Source organism: Phacochoerus africanus, chromosome 11, assembly GCF_016906955.1.
Source record: "Phacochoerus africanus isolate WHEZ1 chromosome 11, ROS_Pafr_v1, whole genome shotgun sequence".
Taxonomy (NCBI): domain Eukaryota; kingdom Metazoa; phylum Chordata; class Mammalia; order Artiodactyla; family Suidae; genus Phacochoerus; species Phacochoerus africanus.
The window spans coordinates 122318660-122336282 of NC_062554.1; the positions used below are offsets into that span (position 1 = coordinate 122318660).

At 51.1% G+C, this 17623-nt stretch overlaps 1 protein-coding gene across 1 annotated transcript in view; it reads left to right on the plus strand.

Annotated features, from left to right (window-relative positions):
• Positions 1–7684: 7684 nt before the first annotated feature.
• CACNA1E (calcium voltage-gated channel subunit alpha1 E) overlaps positions 7685–17623 on the plus strand; it is a 312718-nt gene continuing 302779 nt past the window's right edge. The window contains exon 1 of the mRNA XM_047754407.1: positions 7685–9186. Coding sequence (XP_047610363.1) covers positions 8921–9186 — 266 coding nt within the window. The 5' untranslated portion in view covers positions 7685–8920. The remainder of the gene's footprint in view (positions 9187–17623) is intronic.

Sequence of the window (17623 nt, forward strand, 5' to 3'; positions counted from 1 at the left end):
CCCCAGCATCCTTTCTCATTAAGGAGAGGATGAACACTCAACTCAGAAAGAGCAGCTGGAAACATTGGACAACAGAGCAAAGACTCAGTCAGAGGCAGAAAGTGTTAGGAGAAAGGGTGGCCCCTCAGATAGGCACCAGCTTACCTGGTCGATGCCAAAGCCCTTTTTCGCTAGAAAGTGTGGAAGGAGGCGCATCATTCATTCATGGACTAGGTATTTAGTGAAGCCCTGCTATAAGGAAAACATAAAGAGGCAGCACTCCGGCTACTAATGAAGGGGAAGCTCCGTCTTCTGCACTGGAGCAGCTTAAACACAGTGGAGGAGACAGCGCACAGCTACCTGCAGAACGAAATAGAAGGCCCTGGTGAAGTTATATCCATGACGACAATGGCAGTGAGTAAAGAGGGGTCTGTACATGAGTGATACAAAAGTTCTGTGCGTTTATAGGAGGCAGGGATGATGCTCCATAGAGCTGGGGAGGTGGTGGAACGCTTCATGGAGGAGGCAGAATTGGACTGAACCGCATCCCTCGAAGGAGAGATACCTGGTGGTTGAAGAATGTCCTTGGGTCAGTCTGCAGCAGGTGTTGTGAGCAGAGTTTTGAGGTAGGTGTGGGCATGACGTGATATAACTGTGTTAATACTATGGTCCATGGGGAGATGGTGCTGGAAAGGTGGTTGGAATTCAGAGTGTCTTGCATTGTCAGGCTAAGGAGTTTGGCCATGATTTAGGCAGCAAGGAGCCACTGAAGTTAAGTGTTTTGACAGAGAGACTGATGTCACCGGGGTAGAAAGTAGACTTTTTGGAGGGGGACTTATGACAACTTCCCTTTCAAAGGCACTGAGCGTGAGATGATGGACGGTTCACATGGAGATGCCCAGTGACTTCACGTTTGGATGTGGGAGTGAGGTGAAAGGTACTGGTTAGAGGCTCCATGTAGAAGGAGAGGGATAGTTGAAACTGTGGGAAAGGACATGACCCCACAGGGAGAGAAGTCAGAGAGAGAAGGTCAAGGGTACACACATGGGGTACTCCCACGATGAAGGGAGAGGCATTCGAGGAGTAAAGAAGGACCAAACCCAGGGAAACGGGGCGGTGTGGTGATGAGGATGCTTGGAGGAGGGGCCGCTGAGCAGGAGGGGAGGTCAGCATTGCGGTACCCGCAGCGCCGTCAAGGAGGAGTAAACAAGGGCCGTAGGTCAGTGGAGGCTCCCTGCAATTTCTGGGGGTTGGAAGGGGCAGAGCCAGCATGGTCTGACCAGATGCACATTTCAAAACTGGCCCCAAGTCCATATCATATGGGGATGCCTTATTCACTCTGATTATTTTATACCAGGTGGGTGTAACCAGCTGCTCAGTGTAGGAGAGAGTGGGAGAGAAAGGGTGTGGTGATGGACAGGTGGTGGCTTAATCTGCGGATGATTCCCACCCAGAGTCCTGTGAGAGGGAAGCCTGGTGGGCGGGGTGGGAGCGAGTTCGCTTCTCTGGGCCGGCAGGGTTTCTCTCGGCTCTGTTTTCCCTGTGAGCTGCTCTCCCTGCTGCTGGGACATGGTCCTCGAGAGTGACATGTTGGGAGTGAGTGGATCAAGAGCAGCCAGGAAGGGCAGGAGGCAGCCTGGCACCCTCTCACCCTCCGCCCTGCCTCCTTGGCTCCAGTGCCTGACCAGCCTGCCACGTGGAAGGCACTCATTTTCTGTTTGCTGAATGAATGAATCAGCCCGAGCCCACCCCAGCTGAGCAGGCTTTGCAATGCGTGGGCTGTATTTTGTTTTCTGAGCAAGAGGCCAAGGGGGTGGATGGATGGGTGTGTTTCTGTCACTTGTTCTTACCCTTAGATGGCGATGCACCCTCTGCTCACCACTCCCACCCAGTCGGTGCTGGCGTTCTGCCAAGTGGTCCTGTCCCCCTCCTTTGCCTCCACTGAGCTGCGAGGAGGGACACCGAGGGTGGGAGTTGAGGTGCACACGCTGGGGCAGGGATCCTTTGCTGTCTGGGGCTAGACACTGAACCTCCAAACTGACTTTCCCAATGGGGGTTGATGTGTGTGGATTTCAACATACCTTGTCTTTTGTCCAGGCTGAAAAGGGACCTCATCTTATGGAAAACAAAGGATTGAAGTGGTAATACTAGAATCTTTTCGATCCTAGATGCACTGAAAGAAAATAAAGATGCTGACTGGTTAATGAATTCCCTGTCTCGCATACCCTCCACAGCCCAGGCTCTCCTGTCCCCAGAGCACCTGGCCAGGCCTCCAGTGCCCTCGCTTCAAAGGGATGTCGCTGACTCTTCCCCTTGCCGAGTTGCCTACAGCCTAGGTGATGTCTCCCTTCTCGGGCCCACCGGGCTCTCTTAGGGGGTACCCCCACCCATGCTCTCTTAAGGTGCATGCCACATTCTGTCTGGTATTAGGGTTCTTCACCAGGACGTCTTTCTCTTCTCCTCTCTTAGAGGCCGTGACTGTGTCTCATTTATCCTTGAGTCTCAGAATCCCTGAAAATGATGCGCGGCACCCTTAAAGGAGTCAGTGAGTATTCGTAAAATGGGTTTGTGAATTAATCAAGAAGTAAACAAATGCATCTCTTCCAGGTATCCAAGCCTTGAGCTCTTCAGACTGTGGTCTCTAAGATTTTGCTTTCTTTTTGCTTTTCCCTGTCTTGCTGACCGAGTCGCAGGCACTTATACTCTGCCTCTGTCCATCCTACACACACCCCAGCCCTTCCTACGCTGTCCTTGAGCAGTCTGCTTCCAGAAGCAGAAAGCTGCCAGGTGTGCAGTGTTTGCTGTGTGTACCGTGGTCACAGCTACCATGGCTGAAGTGTATTGAACAAACACTTGTGTGGCACTTATGGTGTGCCGGGTACGGATCCAAGAGCTTGACACATTTTAACTAACTTAATTTCATAACAGCCCTGTGGGACCGGTGATGGGCACGGTTAGAAATTTAACCCTCTGGGCGACTCTCTGGCTCAAGGTCATGGCTTACGTCTTCAAGGTCTAAGATCATGCCTGTGACCGGACTTTTCAGCAAGGAAAACATTATCTTGACATGCAGTATGTTAAGAGCGGCCACATATTGTTAAGAACACTGACCTTATCCTCAGGAGGTACAGCTCTGCTCTTTCCTATCTCGGTGCACTTGGACAAGTCGCTGAACCTCTGGGCTCCAGATAATAGAATGTGTCTCACAGTCCTGCAGCGAAGATGCAGTGAGATAACACTGCCACGGTTGGCACCCAGGAACTATTGAGTTGTCATATACGAATGGTTTTAAAAACATTTTTTTAGCAAAATCTGCACATCTATAGTTAGCTGATAGAGTGTTGGAGCTGTGGGGCTTCTCAGGCATAGGTTCGAGAAATGCCGGTTCTAGAGACAGAACATAAGGATGTGAAGTTATGTTTTTACCCAAGTCAGGGCTGTAAGGTAGCGTGGAAGCCACCCGACTCCCAAGATGTCTGCATTGCCGTAATGCTTCTCTCTGCTCTGCTATGAATCTGCACATGGTCTCCTGCCAACTTTTTTCTTAAAACCCACTCCCAAATCCTCTCTGCATTATGTTCCTTAGAGTGCTGCTTTGCATAAGAGTCTATTTCTTGGAAGAACTCAACAGGGGAGAACTAGCACAAAAGGGGCTCCGATCGCTTAAGCCCCTTTTGAGTGGAACTGGCACGGTAGGGGGAGATGAGGGAGTGGGGCAGGGAGGGTACCCGCCTTTTGGATGAGGCGAAGTTTGCAGAGTCCTGAGCGATGGGCTGAAATCTCCTATGGAGATGGCTCAAGGCCTGATGGATCTGGAAAGAGCTTTATGAATGAGGCAAATAGATGAAGTGCTTCTCCAGCATTGCCACTCACGTCTCTCCAGCTTGGTCAACCCCCCGTGGCCTACCTGGTCTCAGGGTGTGTGGGTACCTTATTTCTTTCTTTTTGCAGAGGAGATGGAGGGGGACCCCCCCACTCACCCGCCACCCGCTTTCCCATCAGTCAATGCCTCTCCTGCTTATACCTGGAATGGAACACTGGAGTAAGATGCTGCGGGGTGAAAGCTTTGAAATTGAACTCTCTGCATGGGATTCAAGCTCTAGGAAAGTTTTTCACTTGCTCCCTCAGATCCTTTTGGGTTTCTAGTTTTCAGGTCACTTCTTGCAGAAAAACATGTAGACCTTTTGACTGCACCATCTTTTTTTTTTTTTTGCCTTTTTGCCTTTTTGTCTTGTTGTTGTTGTTGCTATTTCTTGGGCCGCTCCCGCGGCATATGGAAGTTCCCAGGCTAGGGGTCGAATCGGAGCTGTAGCCACTGGCCTACGCCAGAGCCACAGCGACGCGGGATCCGAGCCGAGTCTGCAACCTACACCACAGCTCACGGCAACGCCGGATCGTTAACCCACTGAGCAAGGGCAGGGACTGAACCCGCAACCTCATGGTTCCTAGTCGGATTCGTTAACCACTGCGCCACGACGGTAACTCCTGACTGCACCATCTTAACATGTACGTGCTTGTGTGTGTGTGTGTTAATCTTGTACCTGTGTGCCCAGTGTGAGGCTGCAGGTTTCCAATACTGTGAGATGGCTGGTTGAATTGTTGGTGAAATTTGGGGGCATAGGTCTCAGCAAAGTGCCACAGAGGAGTAGAGGACTGGTGACAAGAAGTCGCCTCTCTGAGGTGTCGTTCCTGAGGTGCTAAGCTGCCAGGTACCTGAGCTCACAGCGATGTTCTCAAAACTGACCAGTAGATGGTGCTGTAACAACACAAATTTTTGGCTATTGTCCCTCCAGGGCTGGAGAGGGATTTTAGGAAATCAGTTTGCAATCAGACTCATGACCAGTTGCCGATTTTCTGCATTTCCATTTGTGGGTCTTTAAGAGGACAGTGGAACTAGGGACATGGGAGGAGAATGGCTGCCAAGTTCCCTTATGAAGAGCATTATGGCACTGACCCGATCTCAGGGTTTTTTGTTTTTGTTTTTTTAAGGATCCCCATGGATCTTGAGGGCAGTAGATGTGTTCTCAGTTAAGCATCTTTCCAGCATGGTCCCAGGAGCCTTTGGCCACTGCCCAAATTCAATTTGAGGATGGTAAGCACAGCATTCCCACAGGCTTACAGCCATTATATACTTTCTTCTCTTGATGATGAATAATTTGGAATCACCCTATTATTGCCCAGAAGAAGTGAGCCTGGGTATTAGAAAGAGCCATCAAAGGAAAGTCAGAAGAACTGTTAGAAGTCCGAAATCTGTCTGTTGTCAGATGTGGGCCCGATACTTAATGTTTCTAAAACTCTGATTTGTCCACCCACTCAGGGTCCTGATACATATGTTGCCAGGCTGACCTTACTGGTTTGGAGTGAGGTTTCTATACACTGAAAACTATTAAAAGACACAGTAGATATTATTCGGCCATTAAGATTGTAGCCCACCCGAGGCTGGGAGAATGGAGGCACTGGAGGGCATTAAAGAAGCTCACAGATCTCAGTCTCCAGGTGGGAGTGAAGATGACAGGGTGCCTCCCCCTGCCCCCACATTACTGCCCTTAGGCCAAGTCCATTCCCAAAGCCCTTTATACCTTCCTGTTTGCCTGTCCTCTTGGGCTGCACCCTCCAGGAATTCCCAGTTTATAAGTCCCCTGCAGAGGGGCTCACACTCCCCAGCACACTGTACCTCATCCCCAATACATCCATTTGTGACCCCTGCCTTGAGGTAACCACAGCTCCAGTGGGTCCTCACATTTCCAGGTGTAATATCCTGTCCTGGGGATTCGAGGTCCCTAAAGAATTACTGTAACCACAGAGAACACAGGATGCTGCAGAGCACGCAAAGGCAATTAATACTGGGTCTCTGCTGAGGGGTGATATTGCAGAGACCCCCCTCATCTTCCAAGAACCTCTTCCAGGAGGTAAAAGGTTGGTGGGCCCTGCTTCCTTTGAGCTTTAACAAACAGGCACGCCATCCCCCCATCCTGCCCTACTAAGGCCAGGACACGAAGGAAAGGGCTAAAGTGGCAGCAAGAGAATGCATTTCATCAAGCATTCTAGCCAATAAGGTTATGGAATCAAATTTAATCCCAGTGGATACATTCTTTTTGTCCTCGTCTATTTTATTCATTCTTGGGTCCTCAGCTCCTAAAACAGTGCCCAGGGCTCAGAAATACTTGTTAAATGGTTTGAATGAGTTTGTGCTAGGTGATGGTCCTGCCTCTGAATGCATGGATTTGATCATCTCTGAAAGTCTTTTCTAACCGTAGTTTACAGGGTTTCTGAGATGGCTCTTGGGTGACTGGTTCTAAAAGACTGACAGCTGCCAGGGCTTTGGGTTCACAGTACCACCTTCCCTTTTCCTCTGATGAGGTATTCAGAGAGGAAAGGACCCTCCAATTACGGTAGGCAGAAGGGCAGAGGAAGGCAGTTATGTGAAATCAAAATATCAATTAGAGCTGACTCACCTCCACTAGTCATTTGGCCTCAATTGGGCTCCCCTGAGCCAAAGGGCAACAAGCCATGCGCCAGGGCAGCAGTGCCTGCAGGGGGTGGATGTGTCGAGACCATGCCTTTGATTTTCCAGCACCAGAGGCTTTCCCAGACACACACACTCACGTACATTCTCGCCCAGCAGACCCGTGCCAGGGCTCACATGGCCTTGCCCCCGCACAGGCACATCCACCAAGGAACACAAGCAGCCTCTCACTCTGACGTCACATCACCTCTCTGCTCTCCACTTAATCTCACACACAGAGACACGGCCTTTCCCATGTGCAAATCCACACTCACCCATGATTTCCAACCTCTGGGCTCTGGTCAGTCTTTTGTTTCCTTCCTCTGCCCCCACACCCAGTCTCTTCCGTGGCTCAGATGGACAGGATTTGGGTCGAATGTGCCTTCAGGCCAAAGCAGGGGGCAGCTGGTACCGTCCTCAATTCAAACCACTGACTCACTTGTGGGGAAGGGCTTGGTTGCTATGCCAGGGACTCCTTCCGTGGAGTTTGAGGTCCACCATTCCCAGCTCAGACACTAATTCCATTTTTGTTTTCGTCATTATTGGGTGGGTTTGAGGAAGTCAGTGTTGCTGACTTGGAGGTAGAAGAGCCCCCCGATTGTTAAGATTTCGAGAAGGGTAGTTTTAGCCCAGAACTCATCACCTAGGGCCCCAGTATCTAGACCACCCTTCCAGAAATGGATGCGCTGGGCTCTACTGGAGTTAAACCCAAGGGGCCGCCTCAGATCGCGCTTGGAGAAGCTCCCGCCTGGGCTGGCTCCTACGCCAGAATGTAGAGTCTTCGCAGGGGCCTCCAAGCTGCTAAGTGGGGACAGGGGATGAAGGGGGTGCTGCCTTCTCCGCGGAAATCCTGGGGCAGCGCTCTCTGAGCCTGGGAGGTGCGGGGGGGCAGCACCCGGGCCCTGGCCCAGGGCGCGCTGAGCGCAAAGGCTTCGATTCTCAGCCGGGGCGGTGGCGCGCCGGGCACAGCCCCGGGCACAGGCCTGGCGGGCGCCTCTCTCGGAGGACGGAAGGCGCGAGAGCGAGCGCGCGTGCGTGTGCGCCCCCGCCGGTCGGCTCTCAGGCGGAGACTCCGCTGCGCCGCCAGCTGCGCCGGCTGCTCTCCTCTGCGCAGTCCTGGGGAAAGGCGACTCTAGCCTGGATCCTTGCAGCGGTAGCCCGCTACCCTCTGGCTAAAACGATCATTAAGCCCAACCCGCCTCGCGTCCCAAGAATCTCCTGCCGCCGCGGGCCGGGGTCCTTCCGGCGCCAACCCAGCCCCGCCCGTGCTCGCCGGCCCCGCCCCCGCTTCTGCCCGCGCTCCAGTGCGCGCCTCGCCGCGCCTCTGCGCTCCGCCGGCTCTCCGGCTCGCCTTCCCCCTCGCCTTCCCCAGCGTCTCTTCCGCTCCACCGAGGGGGGCTGCCAGGGTGGGAGAGGAAGACCGCGTCGTTAGTGAGCAAGTTTGGTCCCCGGACAACTCCCGTGCCAGGCCACCGCTGGGCTCGGCTGCAACCTGTTCCTCCCTCGCCCAAGTGCTCGCCCGCCTGCTCCCTCCCGCTCTCCCGCCCTCTCGCCGGCGCAGCCGCGGATCGCTGTTGCATGCTGATCCGGGGAGGCGGCGGCAGCGGCGGCGGCGAGCGCTCCGGGCGGATGCTGGCACTCCGGCTTCGCTGCTCTCTGGATGCGGCTCAACTTCTCCCCGAAGCACAGGAGCTTTGAGGTCATTTGTCCCTCTCCGGTTGGATCGACTTCTTATTTTGATATTTTGGGCGTCGCGGTTTACGCAGGAACCTCAAAGCCGCTCTCTTCCCTCCCTCCCTCTCTTTCAACATTTGGATGCGTCTGTGCTGGCAGATTTAAAGACCCAAGTCTTGGCTGTGGAATTTCTTAGATGGACTTGCAGGGGCTGGCGTTATAAAGCATGTCTCCATAACCTCGTCCTTTTTTTCTTTTTTTTTCCTTTTTTTGGAAAAGTTCTTTTGTTTTCTCCCCCCCTCCCCCCACCAATAAATTACCAAACTGTTACCTAGCGGGCCGGTGCCGGCCTCTCTCTCAGAACTAGGTGGTGCGTCTGCCAGAAGAGGAGCTATGTTTGAAGAGCAGCATACTCCACCCCTTTCCTCTCCACTCCCTGAACGCCACCACACACTGGCATTTTGAAAAAAAAAAAAAAATTGCCTCCCAAAACTGAGCACCTCAAGCCCTCCCCTCTTTTTTTTTCCTTCCTTGAGGAATGGAGCTTCGCAGAGGTTGTATTTAGATTCAACAGTTCCGAGCGGCAGGGTTCCTGCTGCTGCTGCTGCCTCTCCGAAGAGCTCGCGAGGCTCCCTGGAGGCGGTGGTCCCCGTGCCTGTCTGGATGCAGCTCTGAGTCTCCGTGTGTCTTTCTGCTTGTTGCTGTGTGCGGGTGTTCGGCCACGATCACCTTTGTGTGTCTTCTGTCTGTTTAAACTTCAGGATGGCTCGCTTCGGGGAGGCAGTGGTCGGCAGGCCGGGGTCGGGCGATGGAGACTCGGACCAGAGCAGGAACCGGCAAGGAACCCCCGTGCCGGCCTCCGGGCCGGCGGCCGCCTACAAGCAGTCGAAAGCGCAGAGGGCGCGGACTATGGCTTTGTACAACCCTATTCCCGTCCGGCAGAACTGTTTCACCGTCAACAGATCCTTGTTCATCTTCGGAGAAGATAACATTGTCAGGAAATACGCCAAGAAGCTCATCGATTGGCCATATCCTTTCTTGCCCACCGTAACTCCCCTCTCCCCCTTTACATTTCTTCCGGTAAGGGGGGAAACCTAGCATGGAATTTGCCCCCCTCCTCCCCTTCCTGGTGCCGATTTGCCTCTTTGCTGAAATGCACTCTATACTTTGGTGCATCTAAGAGGCAAGCTTGGTGCCCTAGAGACCGGTGTGGGCACTAGTGTTATTCAAGGTAAGACTTTCGGCTTTTGATTTTTCCAGTGTGGAAGTCTCCCGCATCCCTGGGTGCGTGGTGGTGTGGTATCTGCCCCTTTGGAGGCTGGGCTTTGATTCGCGCCCCCCTAGTCCCTTCACAAGCTGCACTCTACGGGGAATGGATTGCCCCTAACCTCAGGGTTTTCTTTCAAACCTTACAACCCTCTTCCTCCCTCCCTGTAAGCCATCTCCTTTGCCCCATCCCCATCAGCTGGGGAGACAGCTACCCTATCTGCCTGTGGGAAAGTCAGAGCTCTCTGAGGGGATTTATCAGTTCAGAAGCTTCAAGAGCTCTGAGCCCCACCTTGATAAGTAGATAAATAACACAGACGTCTGGCTTGAGACCCGGCTAACTCCGGGGACTGTGTTTAAGTTCCACTGCAAGTGGAGGGAATGAATGTGTCAGGGGAGGCAGTCTCTAAGGACATTGCCCAAACGGCTCAGAGTTGGGGTTCTCTTCTCAGCCATGAAAGAGCAGCTCATCGGGGCCCATGCTTTCTTTGGTCCTCGGTTGCATACTCCTGCCTCCTTAATGCTTGACTAGCTGAGTGCTCTCCCAGTGCCTAGCATCCAGGCAGCTCTTCTGGGCCTGGATTCATCAGTGGAGAGCTGCATCAGCTGAGCCCAGAGGTGCAAGCAGCCTGCCTCTCCCTAGCTCTAAAGCATCTGCTCTCCGCAAAGAGCTGGTGGGGGCGTCTCTGATGGTGGTGGTGTCAGGGCGAACCAGCACAGAAGGAGCTTCTTTGCGGGTTTAATGAAGTGCACCCAATGCAGGGTGCTGATTAGGCATCTCACTGCCTCATTCTTCACTAGGAATATGGGTGTCTGGCAAGGTCTTTAGGAATTGGGGGTTGCTGGATGGTGAGGGGGTTGAGCAGGGAGCAAGCCCGAGGGAAGGTGTTAAAAATGGGAGTAGGCTTGGAGACACAGGACTTTGATGCTTGTGGAGGGAGATTTCTTGGGAGGGATGCACCTGCAAGAGGCCACTCCTCTTCTTCCCAATCCTCCCTCAACCCCACCCCCACCTTCCAGGTGTGCAGCAAGGAGGCAGCTGGAGCCACTTTGGGTCTCTGTTATCAGCGAGCCTCCTGGCTGCTTCCCCTCAGGGCCTGGGCATCTCCCTGCTACCCCCAGCCCAGTCTCTGGCCTTCCCCTCCTTCCTCCCCTAGGTCCCTGCCTCAGCAGCACCGTGATTGGCTGGCGCCTGGTGCTTCTAGGCAGCACCCCTCATTAGAAACGGAGGAGCAGCTCTAAGCAGATAGTCCTCCTGCTGCTGCTTGTATCCTCCCACAGCCACCCCTGGCTGGGCTTCCTCTCTCCTCCTCCCTGCGCTTCTTCCCCCCCCCCGAGAGAGATCCTGGAGCCAAACAGTGTCAGAGTTAAACCTATCCAGGGTGAGGAGGGCGGGAGAGGAGGAAGGGTCGGGTCCCCGCAGTCCCGGGGGATGCACTGCACAAAGCAACAGCCCTCTTTGTGTTTTGTGCTGCTGCGGCTGCGAACACCCCTCTAGTTAGGTTCCTACAGATTTCCCCGGCAGGCACCCCTTCCCCTGACCGCCCACCTCCTGCAGTTCTCTAAAATTTCCCACCCACCAGGTGCTGTTTTACAGTGCCCCTCTCTTAGGGGCGTGTTTACCCAGACAGGCGCCCTCCCTTTTCCTGGCGGTAGACAAAGCCGCCCAGGCGCCCCGCGGGTGGCAAAGCGTGCCCGCAGCCAGCATTGGCACCTCGGACAGCGCCACCGAAACTCCCCCGCGGCCTGGGCTCCACCTTCGCCTGGGTTCAGCATCTCGGGCACTTCCGGCCGGGCCTGGGCTCCCGGGCGGGGTCATTGAGCACGTTTCCTACACCACGCGGTCGACTTCTCACGTTTTCTCTTCCGCTGCAAAGACCCCGCCTTTCTAGCGGGGCTTGAGAGCCGCGCAAGGTGCCACTGTGGATTTCACTGCGCTCGTCCCTTGTCTTCGTCCCAATGCACCAAAGACAGTCTTAAAGAGACCCTAGGATGTTGATTCCAGCATCCCACTCAATGCCTTGGCCAGGGGCCCCATCCCAGTCATCTCTTCCATCCCCATAGTTGGAAGTTTCCCGGTGGTTCTGCAGCACGTAGGCTGTTTGTCCGGTGTTCAGAGAACATCTGTCAAGGTGTGTGGAGGAGCCCTGTTGGCACATTTTAAAATACACCATGTTTGCTGCTTCTTCCTGACTGCACGATGTAATTGACTAATGTATCTTACCTCTGGTGGTGACCATTTGGAAACATTATGCTTCTGTGGGTCCTGCGTTTTCTCTAATACCGCATCTCAGTTCCCAGTCTCACCTCGCTTCCTTTTTAACCCCTTTCTGCAGTGATCTTGCTTTTTCTTACTGAGAGTCATGTGAGCAGTGGTTACCAGTAAAGCTCTGGAGCTGAGCTGTCTGGGTTCACGTCTCAGCTCCTTCACCAGCTCTGTGACCTTGAAAAGTTACTTCATTTCTCTGTGACTCAGTTTGCTTATCTGTAAGATGAAGATGATAATAATGAGTTATTGGGAGAATTAAATGAATTAATATATGTCAGGTGGCTAGAACACTGCCTAATTACCCAGTAAACACTAGCTGTTATTAGTAATAGTCCTTCAGAAATTTCAGCATGCCTGGAGGGAGGGGTCTTGGTTCTAGGAACAAAGTCTCCTAGATTTTGGCTTCCCAAAGACAGCAAGGAGCAAAGTCTGTATCACCCGGGGGCTTGTTAAAAATTCACAATCCCAGGTAACAGAAGAAACCAGAGGTTAGTTACCGCAGGGGAGAGGGGCAGGGGAGGGGTAAAATAGGTGAGGGGGATTAAGAGGTCTAAACTAGCAGAAAATGCATGGCACAGAGAACATACTCTGCGTTTTGTAGTAACTTCGTAGAGGGTGTAAGCTATAAAAATACTGACTCACTACGTGGGCCACCTGAAACTAATACAGTCTTGTAAATCAACTATACTTCAATTTTAAGCAAGTCAGAATCCGGAGCCACACTTCAGATGTACCGAATCAGACTCTCCGTTTTACTATAAAATCCTCAGATAATCGGTATGCACCTTAAAGTCTGGGAAGTACTTTGATACTCTTTGTAGGGGCCAGATTTTCACGAAAAGAAAGCTTGTTGAGAGCACATGCCAAGACCTGTTTTGAACTGTCATGTTCACAGGCAACATGCCTGAGGATTTTGATTATTTGTGCAGTACGCTTTTGGAGATGTATACATCTTGCATTCGCTGCAGAAAGCCACTGTAGGAGTAGGAGGATAATGTGTGCTCCCATGTGTTGTGTTAGTGGTCTCTTAGCGCTGCCTATGACTGGTCTTTAATCAGATTAGTCTGAAAAGATCAATTAGAAGGAATAATTTCATTTATACTTGCGGGGCTCTCTGACTTGGGTGGGAGTGGTCAGCTCATCCAGTTATTCATAGGGAAGCTCTAGTTCTTACAGGAAGACATGCCTGAGATAACCCAGATTTGGCATGAAAGATGGTGGTAGGGTAACAGCCCACTCTGAATGTGTTTCATTTTTCTTGGAAGCTACATCTGCATAGGGAGATAATTTTATTTTCTTATGGCACTCTCTTCTGCTGTGGCTACCATAACCTTTCTGAAAATGCTAATCTGATTTAAAATGTAGTATTACATTTTCTGTGATTCCTCCTTTCTTGCTTATCTGATAGAGATAACAAAAGGGCTCTCTTTCTCTCAGGGAATTGGCTGCTCTGAATGTCACCCCACGTTCGTCATGCCCTTTGGGTACCAGCTCCAACCCTTCTGTGCCCAGATCCTTGTGGACCTGTGAGGTCTCCTTTGTGGTTCCCGAGGTGCTCCTCACATGTTTGCCCTTTTCCAGGCTAGAGGATGAAGGGAAGAAATGGCATCCCATAGATGGGCATCAGGAGGTTTCTCCCCCACTGATGGTGTGGGGCATCTCAGCAGAGGAGCGCATGTTTCATGTGGAAGTGATCCTGGTTTAAAGTAGGAAGATCAAACGTATTTGTAGCCACTGAGCTGATGAAACTCATTTAATGAACCTGTGGATGGACATATGTGATTTCGTGTTGTGGAGAATTTCATGATAGCCCCAAAGGACTCTGGCTTTGAGTCAGAGGTTACGTGCTTTATGATGGAGCATTTCTCATTGTCAGTTGCCCACTATTTTTGGAGGATTACTGAAAACTTTAGTTCCCCAAATGCCCATTGTGACTTATGCGTTTCTCCTCCTTTGATTGCCTATCAACATATTGTACCTTGAAAGGCAGTAGACTGTAATCCTGGCATGGATTTCAGGTTTGATGTAACTCTCATGGCTTATGAGTCAGAGCACTTTGATTAGGGCAGAGGGTGGCCGTGAACAAGGATGAAGCCTGTAATTATATCCTATGATCAGATACTGTAGAAAGCCTTCCCATCCTCTGTGTAACCGGCACGGATGCAGTGAAAAAGCGACTGTGACTGGCACCAAGGTTGCAGGATGGAGGTCTTCATTTTCTGGGGCTCCTGGGACCATCTCCACATGGTCCAGCCGCTTTGCCCTTGAAAGAAGGCACGGGTAATACTTCCTCCCAAAGCCAGGCTGGGACTTGTGGCGGGGACCAGTTGTAATTGGGATGCGGCTGGGAAAGTGAATTGGAGTGAAGGAGTTTGACAGAAATGAAATGACTTGGGGATGGAGACAGAAATACCTTGGATGTGATAGTTGTGTCTGTTGGTTTGCATGCCCTTATCTCCCGACTTCTCTCCACTCACTTTCCCCACACTTGGTGCCCTGCACGCTGTGAATTGAGGAGGAGGAGGAGGAAAATAATGAGAACAGGCCTTCTTTTTATCTTCTTCTGAAAGATCCAGACTCTGGGATTAGAAGCTTGATCCAAAATTGCTTATCTCTTTTTAGCTGCTGCTGTACCAAATGGAGATTTTTTTCCCTCCCCCCCTCAAACTCTACTGCATCTCTCCCTCTTTATAAGAACATCTGGTTTCTTTTCATCTTCACATTCTTAGTTAAAATAAGGTGGAGTCAAGATGGGCTAAGCTGTGAGAACTCCTGCATACTCTTTGGCTCTGTGTTCCCTCCGTTCATCAGTAGCTTCCCACTTGTCATCCTCAGGGCTGCTTGCGAAGCTACAGCTCCCCGAGCCCAGCTGCGTGGTCCAGCCCATCAGAGGCAATGCTGGCCATCTCATTTTGTGTATCCCTGACCACTAAGACATGAAAGGGGGAACCTGCATGTGACTATAATGAATACCCTTTTATTCAGAGAGAGAGACCAAGTCCTTCACTTCACTTTTTCTTTATGCCCAGTCCTCTGCCCTTTTCATCTTTCTCTTTCTCATTTTTCGGTTCAGCCTTTGTGAATAATTCATTAGATGTGTGGGTTTTTCCTTGGATTTTTAGAAAAGGAAGGTTATTTGTCTTCCCCTTGGTTACGAGCAAGATCTCTTACAGAGGGCCAGCCTCACACATCCACACAAATCAACTTTTTCCTTGAAGTCCTCTGGTTTTGTTTTGTTTTTTTTTTTTTTACTGAAAAAATTTTTTTGAAATAATGCAATCGATTTTAGAGTTTTATTACATAAGTCCTTTTTATTTTTATTTATTTATTTATTTATTTTTGCGGTGGGACTAGGACACATGAGAAAGGCAGCTGCGGTGAAAAAGCTTCTTAAATGGGTTTTCTGCTTGCTGTTTTATAGCGATCACCTCCTACCCAGCCCCGTTAGGTGGGGGAGCCCCATCAATCGGCAGCCCTTCCCTGCCTCTCTTCAGAGCACTTGGTTAACTAGAAGGTATCTCCATCTCCAAGCACTTGTCAGTCTGAATCCTCGCATTGTCCTAGGTCTTCATGCTGATAAATGCTGAGCCACTGAGCTAAGAAGCAGGCTTCTGGAACGGCTGCTTTTCAGATTCCAGCGTGAATTCACTTAGGGTTGGAGGGGGAAACGGGCCCTGAAATTAGTGTATCACCATGCCTTCCCCTTCTTCTACAGCAGGGGTGGATAGCGATGCCAGAGTCCTCTATCAGCACTCCTCTTCCCAGATGTTCTGCATCTACAGGGAGGGGGCTGGTGGAGGCTCACCAGCCATGTTGCCAGCATCGCTCTTAATTAAGGACAGAGAGTATAGCACAAAATGTTTAGGCTCCTCTGACCCCGTGGTCTCCTGTGGGTTGAGTCTACTTCAGGGAGCTGTCTAGAGTGTGATTTTGCTCCGTGAGCACCTCGAGTATGTTTACTGAGTTTTCCATTCCCCTCGTCTTTGGCTCATCCTGGGCTGTCAACTCTTAGCCCTATTTACGAGCCTCTATGTTCCCATCTCTGGAAAGCAAGGGAGCAGCTAGAAGCTATGTCCTCCAGAGGCAGGAATTGGCAGATTAAGGAGAACAGCATGGAATGACTTTAAAAAGTGTCTGTTACTCAGTCCATCCCTCACCCTGTCCCTGGCAGTGCCGTGGCATAGCTGCTTTTCTTATTGTATTTTGAGCTCCAAGTCTATAGGACTGAGCAGTTCCATCTCAGCCTTGTTGAATTTTTTTGAAAGGGCTGCAATGAATCCATTTGTAAAGTAGTTCATCCCAGAGGCAGGTGGGCAGGGTTTGGGGATGTAACTCCAGGCTAAGCTCCAGCTCCAGGCTTCTGTGGTCCAGCCAAGTGAGCCCTTCAGGGAGGGGCCCTCTTGTGTCAAGTGTGTGTTTGTTGTTTTTTTTTTTTGTTTTTGTTTTTGTTTTTTTGCCTGTGAGTGGTTGATTTGAATTACTGTTGCAACTCTATCATTTTGAGGCTATTTTTAAGGGGGGACTGCATTTTTGCTACATCTGTTCCCCCCCCCCACTTCCCCCCATATGTGGAAAATTTGGAAAGCTTGTTTCAGTTGTATGCACTGGCTTTCTAAAGGTTTGTGTCCTTAAACCTAGAGAGGGTGGGGGTGGGATGTCTTCCCCCCCCCCCAGCTTTTCTCCTTTAGGGGAGATGAGAAACTTCAGTGTGTTCAGACTTTAGTGGACAGCAGATTAGAGGGGAGAAGTGCGCTCGTCAGTGTCAGGAACTGGGGTTTGCCAGTGATTAGACTCTGGTATCATTTCTGTAGCTAAGATGCAGGGGGCTCAGAGTGGCCTCTGGGAGCCAGGGAGAAGCCTCTGCAAACCAGCAGGAAGAGGACGTTGATCCTTGCAAATGTTTCCCTGCCTTCAGCTCAGTTGTAGGTTTGAAATGTTCCCAACTTCCTGTGCCTCTCTCTCAATTTCCACACCATTGTCTCAGGGGGCTGGTCAGAGTCCAAAAGCATGAAATGGATTTTCACCAGTCACTCACTGACGCCCTGGCAATTTCCAGCTGTGTGCTCTTGGGAGCTATTTTGCTACTCCTCTGTCAGGGAGGGTTCTCTCCAGCAGGTGATTTATGTCAGCATCAAGGCTAATTCCTCACTTAGCTTTTTTGGGTGTTGAAGTCGTGCATAGGCACTCGGTTTCGTCTATACTGGTGGTCCCCAAACGTCGGTGTCTCTCCGAATCTCCTGAAGAGCTTGTTAAAATAGATTGCTGGACCTCTGTCCCGGGGTTTCTAATTCAGTAGGTCTGAAATAGGGTCTGAGAATTTGCATTTGTCACACTGCAGTGGCTAAGAAGACCAGTCTTATAGCTTGCCCATCCTAAATCCCCCCCCTCCCTTACCCCCACCCATACATCAGCCAAATTAACAGGGGTACTTTGGATTCAGGTAGTGAGTTTTTGAGACTGTCTTTATCAAAATACAGAGGATCTTGGGAGCCAGGATATAGTAAGCTAGTATAGGACATTATCGACTTAGAGTTAGTTCTTACTCTTTTCGGCCTTAGAATTGAGAGCAGGCTCTTCTGAGAATAGGCAGAGGACATGCCCCCATTTAATTCCAGCACCCAGCACCATGCTGGCCCTTCAGGCAGCATTCAGGAAACTGTTATCAAATGATAGGATTGATCGGTTACTATTGATGAACCACAAGCATCACTGAAGTGCCTATTATGTGTCCAGCGTTGTGCTGACCAGGACCTGTGGGACCAGGTGTAGCCTTAGTAGCGGGAGAGGAGGATGCGAGGAGGTAGTGAGGGCGCTGGCTGGCTGGCAGGGGGTGGAGAGGTCATTATATGGGAATTTGGAGGTTGTAAACGTAGTTTTGCCTGCGTCAGAACCTGGCTGAGTATCATACCAGTTTTGGTCCTATCCAGCAC